The sequence below is a fragment of the Arctopsyche grandis genome, chromosome 9, assembly GCF_051622035.1.
Source record: "Arctopsyche grandis isolate Sample6627 chromosome 9, ASM5162203v2, whole genome shotgun sequence".
Taxonomy (NCBI): Eukaryota; Metazoa; Arthropoda; class Insecta; order Trichoptera; family Hydropsychidae; genus Arctopsyche; species Arctopsyche grandis.
In genome coordinates this window covers 20,654,783-20,668,032 of record NC_135363.1, presented here as the reverse complement: position 1 = coordinate 20,668,032, position 13,250 = coordinate 20,654,783, and the positions used below count along the sequence as shown (strand labels likewise).

At 32.2% G+C, this 13,250-nt stretch overlaps 1 protein-coding gene across 1 annotated transcript; it reads left to right on the top strand.

Annotated features, from left to right (window-relative positions):
• Nucleotides 1-3,984: 3,984 nt before the first annotated feature.
• Ttc7 (tetratricopeptide repeat domain 7) lies at nucleotides 3,985-12,452 on the top strand. The gene is made up of 14 exons (XM_077437721.1): nucleotides 3,985-6,287; nucleotides 6,806-7,085; nucleotides 7,176-7,287; nucleotides 7,433-7,683; nucleotides 7,757-7,934; nucleotides 8,005-8,202; nucleotides 8,281-8,469; nucleotides 8,550-8,665; nucleotides 8,740-8,890; nucleotides 8,968-9,162; nucleotides 9,239-9,392; nucleotides 9,461-9,711; nucleotides 9,794-9,899; nucleotides 9,974-12,452. Exons 1-14 carry the CDS (start codon nucleotides 6,161-6,163, stop codon nucleotides 10,195-10,197), a joined length of 2,532 nt encoding a protein of 843 aa, XP_077293847.1. The 5' UTR covers nucleotides 3,985-6,160; the 3' UTR covers nucleotides 10,198-12,452.
• The last annotated feature ends 798 nt before the right edge of the window (nucleotides 12,453-13,250 follow it).

Here is a 13,250-nt window from a genome sequence, read left to right as displayed (position 1 = left end):
CCTCGCTTAATTTGCGCGAGCAGGATACAACAGGAACAAGAGGAACAGGATTTTCCTCCCGTATCCAGCGCGCGCACATTAAACAAGGCTGTATGACAAAAAGAGAGATAATTTCACCGCATGCCACTGATATATATATATTATATATATACACAGTACCGTTTACCATGCACCATTTTTTTTTTGATCTTTCGACTTAAGATCTTTCGATTTTCGATCTTTGCCTTCCGATATTTGCTTTTTCAACCTTTTCACTTTCGGTCCCGTGAGGTAGACCCGTTGACGACAGGGTTGACCAACTCGTCTGTGAATCCTTTAAGTGCTAAAATCAGTATTCGCGCACTTTCCTGAAGTTTATACATAGGTCTTAATACGTTTGTACGTTTTTTATTCGTTTAATAATGCATAACACCCAATAGAAAGAACGAATGCGGCATTCTGTCAAATCGGAAAATAAGCGGAAACGAGGAATAAACCGGGACTTTATATCTGGCTACGCTTATCAGGCGAATGAAGTTATATGGGCGCGACTCTTCTTCATATCTTCGTATCTTTGTTTACGCTATAAGGTAGGAATACATTTGAAAATTCTACGTTACTACACCACCTGTTAACAACGTGTCGAAACATGACGTTAAAGCGAGTGTAAAAAGTGTAAAAATAGATTTTTGAGTGTAAAGTGCGAGCCGCACTACTAAACAAGTACCCTATAATCGTTGGCTAGTTGGTTTAAATAATATATTAACGGATTAATAATATATCATAATTAATAATATATTACGATTGCTACCAGTTGGCAAGGGAGGGGCACCAAATATAGGGTTATTATGTTTTTTAGTTTAATAATCGAAATAGGCATTGACCTTTGAAATTAAACGACTGTTATGTTTCCGCTATGTAAATTTGAGATTATCTCACGCGTAGCAAAAACAAGTATATTTTTGAATATAATAAAATTAGCGCTTTGTATTAAAAATAATTAAACGAAAATATTGTTGATTCCAATGATTTTCATAATGAAAATAGTGTCAACGATCAAATAAATGAATCTTTGTAAATCAGTAACCGGTACTTTCATTTCTGTAAGAAACCCCAGGCTAGGGTCATGTGTAGTTCTACTTCGGTTCCGGATTTTTTTTATTATTGCCTATCGTCTGATTATAGACTTTCATTCAAGTCTGCGGTTCTAATACGGTAGTCTTGGTGCATTTATCGCACGCCTCTACATATACATATATGTATGTACATAGCTCAGATAAACGAGCTGTTGATAGACTCTGCTACTGATTTTAGCTCATGCTACACAAACATTACAAATGGAGTTTTTAAGCATCATTGTTCAAATTAGAGAAAAAATGTATGAGGAATGCTACGAATGTTTGGGTATTGTTATGTATTCGTAATCATTTTCTTTTTTTTTTTTTGTAAATTGGTATTGATTCGAACCTATTGCGCATACTGCTAATTCGATTATGTTGTTACTACATCTATGTTCATACATAAGTATATAGAAACTACAACATACTACTGTAGTTGTAAAGTTTTCTTCTTTAAATATTTATTTGGTTGATTAAAAATTACATACATATACATATATTACATTTGACTAGACAATAGATTATACGCTTGTATTATCGCGGTTTGGTTTATAATAGAGTAAACAAACTTTTGTGGGTATGGAAGCTAAAATTAAACATACATTTTATGTAAATTCATTTAAAATCAATTCTGGGATTTGGTTTTAATAAATTTAAAATAAAAATTCCCTAAATTACGATATATATTTGATATTTTGGGAACCTATCGACAACCCTAATAAATTTAAGTAAATATGGTTGTTCGAAATAGCGTAGTAATTCAGTGTTTGTCAAAATATACTAAAGGGATGAATGATGGATGGATGGAGGGATGGATGATTTTAATCAATGAAGCAATTAATATATGTATATTAAAATTTTATAGATATTATATGTTAATGTATATAATACTATTTCATTTCAGTAGTCTTTACAGCAGACAAATTGTAAATCTCGGTTCCTATTGGTAAGCTAAGATGTAGGCTGATCAATAGGAGTCGCGTATTTTTCTCCCTAGTGCAAATAAACGTGAAACGAAATATATATATTTATATAATGCTTTGGGCAGTGTGGTCACGGGTTCAAATCCCACTGGCTTCTGCTGGATTTGTACTCCAGGTCGATCATTTCCTATCAGAGTTTGCTAATTTATCTGATTTTCATTGAAACGGTTCCAGCAAATTAGAAACCTTAACTAATTTCTCGCAAAATCTCGAGTTTTCAGTAATCTTGAATTGTATAAAATGCTGCAATTATAATTTAAAATATATGTCTCTGAATATTAATTGATATGTATTTATGTACTTTCAAATTATTATACTACTTTGTATAATACTAATAGTATTTGTATCAAATGTACATTGTCTCTGACCAAGAAGGCGCATTAGGGTTTCCTGTTAGGCCTTCCTGATATAAATTAAAAAAAGATTAAAGATAAAAGATAATTTTCATAACGCTATTACGATGAATTTTCAATTCCCGAGACTTTTCAATGTTGAATAAAAAGAAATGTGAAGTTATTAAACTTACTGTTTCAAGCTTTGGTGATTTCATTGATTGAGAAAATATATAATGAGTTACTATGTTCATACAAATACTTATAAAAATGTGTGCAGGCTGTAGACTCTAGGTAAGTATTTTTATTACTCGACATAAAATGTAAAAGTAGTACGGACTAGTAAGTACGTCACGTGTATTATAAAAATCAAATGGAAAGTTTGTAAAACATTATTAAAAGGTTGCCAATATTCAATCGGTCTTTATTGATATACAAAAAAATTGTCATCAATTGACATTTATAGCGCGAGCACGATAACGGCTCGTGTTCATTTGGGACATTCATCAATATTCATTGACATTATTGTAACTACTGTCGAATAAATATTGATGAACATTCAACTATCTAACATAAGAAATTATTTTTTAGAGGCGATAAACATGCAAAAATACATTTTTAAGTAAATATACACATTCATGTGTATGTTTTTGTTGTTTGACAGCAGTAATAAAACTCGATTAAATAAATTTTAAGTGCTTCTATGATAAATAAGTGTTCAGAAAAGAAATATTTATAACACATTCTACAGTTTGAACTTTATTGTGGGTATAAATGAATGAATATGTACGTATAATGTACAATCTTATCGTGGAAATCGTCTGCAAATATATTTATGGAGTCGTACGAGCAGAAACAAAGTTCATTCAGGTGTTAATTATGGAACGATGTTTTTTTTATTATACATAGTTATCTATTGACACGTGTATTTCCCCATTTCGAGTACGAAATTTTTAAAATTTGAAAAATGCTTTGTAATATTATATTTTATAAATAATATACTAATTGATAAATCTAAACGTATCAGATGGTTGATTAATAGTTTTAAAATAATACAATTGCGTATGTATTTACATAATAGACATGTGGTATTGAGATACTTTTGGCGATATGTGTCTCTTCGTATCACCGAAAATAAAATACGATGATCGTAAAACGCCGAAACTACTGGTTCTAAAACAGTTACACGTCACACCAAAGCGCAAAATTCTACTCTTGATTTAAACAAGTATTTTTCAATTGAATATATTGCATTTGTCTTCGCGAATTTTAAAATCTCATACATATATACATACATACATAGTTTACATTAATAATTTATAAAAATCAAATATGAGTCTACATTAAGGTGACCATTCGTACTGTTTTAACCAGTACAGTACTGGTTATTAGAGTATCTGTCCTGGTAAGTCATGAGATAAAATCAGTAAACTTTTTTTTATATAATAGATGAATTTAAATATACAAAAGCCTTCAGCGAAAATGATGTCTCCTACAAAAATATTGGCAAATTAGTCAAATATTGTGTTTGTTTACCAGGAACTTTTTTCTTCGATGAACAATATGTGGTCCAGTGATAAAACGCAATATTGAATGTTAAAACTTTAAAATTTTTGCTAATCGATAAGCATAATTTTAACCAGTGCTGTGTAGAATTTTATAAGAGCATTAAAGAAAATTAATTCTGTATGTTAGTTTTTAATAATGGAAGTATAATATGTAGATTTTTTTTTTTTTTTGATAAAATGTCCTGGTTTTCAATTTGAAAAAAATGGTCATCATAGTATACATACATACATATAACTGCTCGTGTTGGTTTGGTCTAGTAGTTTATAATTTCATTAACCTCAGTGTATAATAAAATTGCTAGTTATAATGTAACGGATTATTTTTTCGTAATTACGATAAATTTAAAGTATAACTATATATGTATGTAATTGTAGACAATCGGTCTTAAAACTATACAACTGCATAATTTGGTAAGGAAAGAATTTGCGTAATGTATATTTTATGTTATGCATTATTCAGTTAGTGATTGAATGAATTGATTTTACATAGATTGTTTATATAGTACTTCATAAGCTTTTTTAAAATTGTATAATTATTTTCTTTAAATTTAATGTCGACCGTATTTTCTTTTTCAGTGCGTATTTCAATAATATTTTGATCTTTGAGAGTCTAAAATAATAAATGATTCATTTTTATTTATTTTTCAATTGCGTCATCGTTATAGCCTTGTACGTAATAAACAAGTTGGACTGTATAACGTCGCATATTCCTCATAGCATTTAAAATTTAAATTTATTCTTAAAATAGAATTAGGAAATTTTGGATGGTGATAAAGACTTACAAGTCGAGCTACAATGCTTGCAATAAGCCAAGATTTTAATTAATTTAGGAGCTAATAAATAGTTTTAGGCTTAAACTATTTATTAAGTCCTTGCTAAAACTATTAGCAAGGATTAAGTTTTTTGTTAGTTGTAATTTCTATAGCAGTAAAATTGATCAAACAACATTCCAAAACTGCACAATTGAGGCTATAATTCAACAGGTGGAAAAAGTATACAGGTACAGAATTACTGAAATTGGAAGTGATAAAAAAGTCATAAACGGAAGAAAACATTTACAAATAGACGAAAATTTGATATGAGACCTATATGACATCCAAAAAGAGCAAATTTTTTTATCACTTTGAGTAAATAAATATTTTTTATTGTCGATATACTGGCAGAAAGCTTTAAATCAAAAATCCTTATTTTGATAAAATCGATTTTTTCAAAAATGAAGCTCTCTTTTTTGAAACCAAAACCATTATTCATTTTTTGACTTAACACATTCAAAACGGGTGACAGTCACCGCAACGAATGTTAAAAAGTCGAAAATGTTCGTTTACCATGCATACATATGAAAAACGGTTAGTATATATATCAGTGGCGTGCGGTAAAAGTCTCTCTCCCCCCGTCGTACATCTTCACTTAATTTGCGCGACCAGGATACAACGGGAACAAGAGGAACAGGCTTTTCCTCCCGAATCCTGCGCGCGCACATTAAACAAGGCTGTATGACAAAAAGAGAGATAATTTCACCGCATGCTACTCATATATATTATATATACATAGTACCGTTTACCATGCACCCTTTTTTTTGATCTTTCAACTTAACTTTCGATTTTCGATCTTTGCCTTCCGATTTTTGCTTTTTCGGGCTTTTCACCTTCGGTCCTGTGAGATAGACCTATTCAAAACATAAAATTTTTGACTTAACGTTTTCTGCCATTTTCCCTGCGATATGTTATAATTATAGTTTTAAAAATCCTGTATTTGAAACGGGTGGAAGAGCACAGTGCTCTCTAGGTTTTAAAGTTTAAAGATTTGATTGAATAGACAGAACTATAAACTAATTATCAGTATTGTTTGGTCGGACTATCTTCAGGCGATATTTTGGTACAATGACCTTTCACTCTTTATTTTAAACTATATTTAAACGTTGACTAAAAAATAATCAGGATTGATGATAAATTTACGTATTGCAAGATACGTATTTGTAATGAGGGTTTGAATAATACTGATAGAATTTTCCGAAATAATTTCATTGATTTTATCACAGGAAGTTAGCCAAGTGGCGATGGTCGTGAATCGCGTTGTTAGGTTCGGGGAACGTGAGAACTGTCAGTGAGTGGTGTGTGACAGTAGAAGGTGATAGGTGGGAGGGAGTGTGGGCGCGCGGGTGTGTGGGGGCGGGTGGCGGCATGACAGGTCGCGGGGGCCGCGGGGCTGTCCGCATCGAAACTGATATCGAAAAGAGCCGCGAAGACTCCAACTGGAAGAAGGTCATCGAGCTGGCCGAGCAGCTCAAAGTCAGATCGCCGGCCAACGGTAAATTAATGAATGAATCGTTCACCATTCGCACATCACTCGACACTCACCTTTGCACTTATCACACTATTGTAGTGTTGACTTTATGACCTTCGACTTTAAACTCGACCATTTGTATTATATGACAGATTACAGTTTCTCACCACATCACTGTTGTTTCGATATGTAATATGTAGAATTTCGGATTTGGGAGAAGCTCCTTGTGATTCTTGTAACGACTTAATATTCAGCCTTACATTGGTATAAGGTTATAGCATCTTTTGTGTATTGAAATTTCGTATTGTATTGATCGAAATTGACTTGTCACTGAAACAATAATATCTCCCATTTTTCATAAATCATGTGTCATGACCATCTGGATGTATTGCTCTATAAATAAATATTTTTGAACAATAAGATGATTTTGAAAATTCCTAATGGATTTGGACAATAATGTGTCATAACTATATGTAAAACATTCCGGATTTTTAGTAATATATGAAATTGGTAGTAAATGCTGTTTTTTTTTGTCATTATAGAATGTCTTTCAAATTTCTTAATCGGAGAAGGGAAATTGGAAAGCTACCTGGAAGAATGGCCTCCAATCGAAACAAACTTTTCAAAAGCGAAGCAGGGGCTCGCAGAAGCAAAATCATTTTTGCTCTTGGCCGCAAACGATCTCGGCAAAAAAGCTGGAGTAGCTTTAGACGCTCACCTTTTACTAGGAAAATTACACTATTCGTGTGGCATGTTCAGCGAAAGTTTAAAAAATTACAAATTAGCTGAATTGCACACCTTGACAGAAAAACAACTTCCAATGTGAGTAAAATATCCCATTTTTAACTTGATCAATATTATAAAATTTTTACACAACCAATTTTCAAATATATTATCATTCTTGAATAACAGACGAAGTCTTCGTATTGTGGCCGAGTCATACGCCATTAAAGGACTATGTTTAGAACACAATGCAACACCTGGAGGTAGTCGCTTCAAACAAGTTGAAAGAGAAAATGATATGGTTAGTACACATGTGAACAAACAATGTATGGCTTCTTATAATCATACATACATACATACATGCATACAGAAAAAATCAATACTAATCTGTGATGTTATGAGTCTTCCCAATGTGCAATACTTGTATTGTTATTTTATACTTGTAGATTCGCTGCTTTGAATTGGCAGCTGAATTGTCTCTTCTGTATTTACAACGTGCTGAAGGAGGTGGTGGATCTGGCACTGGAAGCGTAGTCGGAGGTTCGTCGAACATAACCGGATCCATTGGTGGTACTATTGGTGGAAGTAGCGGTGCTATGAGTGGATTTCGGGGACTCGGTCCAGTTTTGGAAACCGCTTTACAACGAGCACCCATTTTACACATGCAGTCTGGCAATTTGCAACGTGCTGTGGAAAGGTTTGTGTGACGGTGTTTTAATTTACTTGTAATTGCATTTTCGATGCTGATTTTTTTTTAATTGCGTTTTTAGATATCGTGAAATGTTGACTGCAGTGGAGTCGTCTGGAACGCATTCGCTACGTCTGACATTAGCGAGGCAGTTGGCTGAAGTTCTTCTACGTGGAGTATCCGGTAATGAATGGACTGCTCCGGCGAACAAAACTTCTGATGGACCATGGAAACCAAAAAAATATTTGGGATTAAATCAGGTATGTTTTGTTATTGGTATGTATTTCGTTATTTATATTGAATTCTATTGATTTTATTGTACGATTTTAGTTCATCCCTCGAAATGAATGTGAAGAAACGATTCTATTGCTTTTAATTGGAGAAGCGATGGCGGTTAGGGACGCTGTGTTGTCTCAGAGTCCGGAATTCATGCAAGCGAGAATCCACGCTTTTGAGAATGCAAGTGCTATCTATGACTTGCTGACAATAGCGACAGTTAGATGGGGCCAAATTGGACTTTTGCAAGAGGTAGTATTATATAACAAATCAAATTTGATTATTTCACGTCCGTTTTGTAATTTGATTGATTTTATTTGTTCTCTTCAGTCCTTGGAAAGAGCTATGAAGTTTTCGTTTGAAGAAGTGCATGTTTGGCAGCAACAAGCTTTTGCACTAGTTGGATTGGGTCGAGCTGCTCGCGGTGTCAGTGTTTTATCTCAAGTAATTAAATTGAGTCCTAATGCTGTCGCTCCTTGTTTACTCGCAGCTAGGCAGTGTTACGATTCTCTTAATAGGGTATGTTTTTCTTTTTGTTTGATTATTATAGATTTTAATTTGATTTAATGTAATTTTTTTAATTAATCATTTAATTATAGATATCCGAGGGTATTATGTACAGTGAGATGGCATTAGCTAGAGAACACGAGCATCCTACTTACATGCTCTCTCGATGCCATTTGTATGTAGGTATAGGGCATTTAATGACAGCAAGGTATTGAAACATTCGTTTTTAATGTGTGTGACATGTTTTGAATTATTATTTTTTAATTGTATACAAATGTTTAGGACTACGACAATACGTGCTGAAAAAACAATTGCGAATACGAAATGCTTGGAGAGTCTACATAAAGCAGTAGATTGTGATCCAAACGATCATTTGGCGCTTTATTATTTAGCTTTGCAATACGCTCTAGTAGGAAATCTTTCAGAAGCACTCGTAAGTATTCAATTCAAATTTAATTGATATACTATATATAATGAGATTTAACCATGATTTTTATTGACTATTTATAGATATATGTGCGCTCTTGTTTGGGTAAACGTTCAGAATGTTCTGCTGCTATGCAATTATTATGTTTGCTACTATCAGCACGCGGAAGACCAAAGGAAGCCTTAGATACAGCTACAGCTGCTCTAGAAGATCATCCTGATAGTATGGATTTATTGAGGATACTGGCATTACTTCAACTGCGTTGTGAAGGAGGAGAAGTATGTAACTTACATTGTATGCTAATAATTTTGATTAATTATAAGTTTAATCATTGCTTATTATGATCATTCGTAGACTGCATTGGTAACAGGAAAACACATGCTAACACTTTGGAAATCGCTCAATGAAAGTGGTGCTGTTAGTGACGTTCCAAATGATTTTGACAGAAAATCTGAAACGAGATCTGTATTACAGTTGTACAATGATAGAGATTCAACAAAAGATTCAAGTGATTAAACTTCCATTCCAAAGTATACTCGGTATGTCACTGGATATTTATTTACTTTTCATTTTCAGGTTCTTTGCAGGCTAATTCGTTGGCTGCGTCCCGTGTTGAACGAGCTCTCAGCTCGGCAGCGTCAACTGCTGGAACACCGAGTGGTAGTGCAGGAGCTGATGCTAACTCTCGAGGCGGCCCAATGTTACGTCTTCGCGTATGGTTGCTTTTAGCTGAATTGTATTTAGCTTTAGGCGGTACACCAGCTGCTGCTGCTTGCGTAACGGAAGCCGCTAACATTTTCCCTCTTTCGCATCAAGTAATGTACATGGTAAATATGCACATATTTTATACAAACCGTATGAAGACAAAGAAATCTAGTTCTTGTTTTAATTCGTGTACCTTCTTTTCAGCGAGGTATGGTAAATAGTCAAAAACAGGCGTGGTCTGAAGCTCGACAGTGCTTCGAGAACGCTATCGCTATCAATCCTGGACATGTCAACAGTCTTGTTCAATTGGGTTTGTTGATTTTATTTAGTTTTCATTAATGGATGTTTGTGTTTTATAATGAGTGTTTTAATTTTGATTTTTAGGTCTGTGCCATCATCATTTAGGGGCTCAACGATTGGCAGAGAAGATTTTGAGGGATGCGGCAAGATTAGAACCGAATAACTACACGACATGGTACAGTCTGGGACTAGTCCTCGAAAGCTTGGAAGAATACGATACTGCCAGTGATTGCATGGCGACGGCTCTCAATGTTGAATTATCATCACCCGTTTTGCCTTTTACCTCCATTGCTTATATTTTTGAATGAAGTTTCTTAAAAAAAAAAAATTCGATATGCTCTGTGTCTATTTATATACATACGTTGAATATGTATTTACATGTAATATTAAAATTGTTTATTACTTATCCATTTCGATATCTATACTGTTGTTAATAACAGATAACAATACTTATCGATGATGTCATTTCACCCATCATGCTAATGAAATTTCAGATTTTATATGGACTTAATTTTCAAAACTAATTCGGAAGTTGTTTTGTAATTGTTTAGGCGTGATAATATGTGCCATTGTGCAATTCATATGCTTCCTTTTATAAAAAAAAGTATTTAATTTGAATAAAAAAAGATTTGTTCATATATGTATATGTAATAGTTTCTTTAAATACCGGGATATATTCATGTTGTATCCCGTTATAGCAGTGCCAATCATAGAGGCCAGAGCTTGCCGAGTAAGATCTAATGCTCAACCATTACAATTAGTGTTTCATCTTACTCGTATTCGATTGACATCTGCTATAATTTTTCTAGGTGTTCTTGCTTAAATGTGATTCTAAGTATTATATAAGCTATTATTTGGTCAGTCTGTTTATGACATAAATTATATTCATGGTGTTACATTTGGCAATAATTGATGTGCTGAATATAATGAAATTTGTAGAATACGACCTAAATTGATATTTTTTTAGATGTCACTTCCTAAACGGTTTATGTTTTTAATTTGGATTTACTGTCATTCTAATTATTGTTATTTTCCAGTATTTTTAATAGTGAATTTGCAATTTAGATCCTAACAGAGTTGATCCTCATTTAAAAATATTATAAGCACACACTGGTACTGATTGATTGAGTTATTGATTGCATCGCATCTTTCTTAATATTATATAACGAGCTCATAATTCATATTGTTATTAGAATATTTAATTTTGACGTTCATAGCAATACAATAATTCGTATTCTAAATTTGATGTAAATCAGCTTGTGCGCAATTTCAATTTATAAATATTCTATTCGACGTAAGACTGATATCCATCATATCCATCTAAGAGTGAGAGAACTAATTTGCACGCTCGCTTGAAAGATACTAAACCTAGCGGATCGCCAGTGTGTGCACTATCATTTTTGTGATATAATTTTATTTTGTTAAAAATTGTATATTTCGTACTTAACCGATTAGTTTGTATTGAAGGTGAGGATGTAAAAAAAAATGGAGACGGGTTGGTGATAGTATTAATTACGCTTGTTGTGATCATTGGACATTTATGCGGTTGTTTGAAACATTCCATTTTTGTTAAATCGAATGTCTTATAACGATTAAAAGATGATTTATTTTACGTTACCTTGTTGCTCGTCACATTATTTAATATAGCAATTTTCTCGTCAAAGTATGTTTTATAATGTTATATTATCGTTGAACGATATTATATCTCGTTTGTTACAATTAACTTACAATTTACAACTGTTGAACCCTATCATTACATACATGCACACATATATTGTATATTTAATATATATTCGTCTCAATTAGTTTGTAACATAAAAGATTACAAGTTGATTAGTAGATATGGTCAATTTTACACTAAATAGAATTTGATATTAGAGCGTAACGTATTTGTATATTATATGTTCTGGTGGATATACGTGATTGTTCGTAACTCTTTTGTGTATTTTAATTTCATCACTGTACAATATATGCAATAAATGTGGACACGGAATCGCACTAGTATACTCGGGTATAAATCTAGAAATGTTAGGTATAGTAGTTGTATATAAATAGTGTTGTTACAGTCTTTCGGGACTCGATGTGTTCTGGTATTTTTGGATAATACCTATATTTTTTCATTTTACATATTTCATCTGTAAGAGCAATCCACTTAATAATTTATACAATTTGTTTTGGTATTATGATTTTAAATCCTTTAGGTGTATGGTGTGCCGCGAGGCGTTAGTGAGAATATTGGCTATGTATCAATACAATGTTAATTTTAATTAATATCTATGAAATCAAAAACTTCTTGACAATATCAGCTTATCAAATTGAATGTCTATATGTAAATGATAGATTTGTACTTTAAATGTATATTTAATAAATATCACAATTGGAATATAAGATTAATCGTTTGGCACATTGGTAAATGTGCGTGGGGTAAATGTTACTTTATAAAATTTGAATAGCGTTGTTTATTTTTGATCGGTGTCTTCATGTACCAAAAATTAGTACCCGATTGAAAGTTATGCCTGATTTATATTACCAATAGTATACTTAATTGAAATATCACAAAGCAATACTAATGCGTTTGAATTTACCTTGTTACTTTATCTGCTTGCTTCTTGTTTAATTAAATATATATTTTAGTTAATATTTGGACTACTTAATTGTGCTATTTATATGAATTTAATAGCGCATATAAATTTGTGCTACAAATTATATATTATTTTTTTGTCAAAACTTTCACTGTCGATATAAACAAGTTTAAATATATCGTAATATTGTATAATTATTGATATATTGTTAATCGATATCTATTTTGATGTGTTGTAATCGTGTCTTTCCCCGTTTTAGTAAAATGAATAAGTCTGAAAAATTGATACTGTAAAAATTTAAATATTGTAATTTATTAAAAAAAAAAGATATATGTATATGTAATTTATCAATATGTAAATTTCCATTTAAATTTATTTATGTATGTTGACTCATTGACAATTAAAATAATATATAAAGACTGTTACCATTTACGTTCTTTTAATTTAAAACTACAAAGTGATTTCAGATTGCTGAAATTTTTCAAATTTAATATACATACATATTTTAATATGGGTACCATTTATCGGCCCGGCAAATAAAAAAATAATGTCCCTCACTAAAATAGCTCGCACGATAGTTTCGGTTTTCGCACGGCAAATCAAACGTCAAATGGGTTGCTAGTCACAAAAATAACAACCTAATCTTAAATGAATAGGACCAACCCTAACCTAACCTAACCTAACCCAACCCTAAAAAAACAGTGTTGTCTGCTAGGATATTACGATTACCCAGTGAAAATGTAACTGGTTATGATTTCAATAAAACGTTAAATTTTATT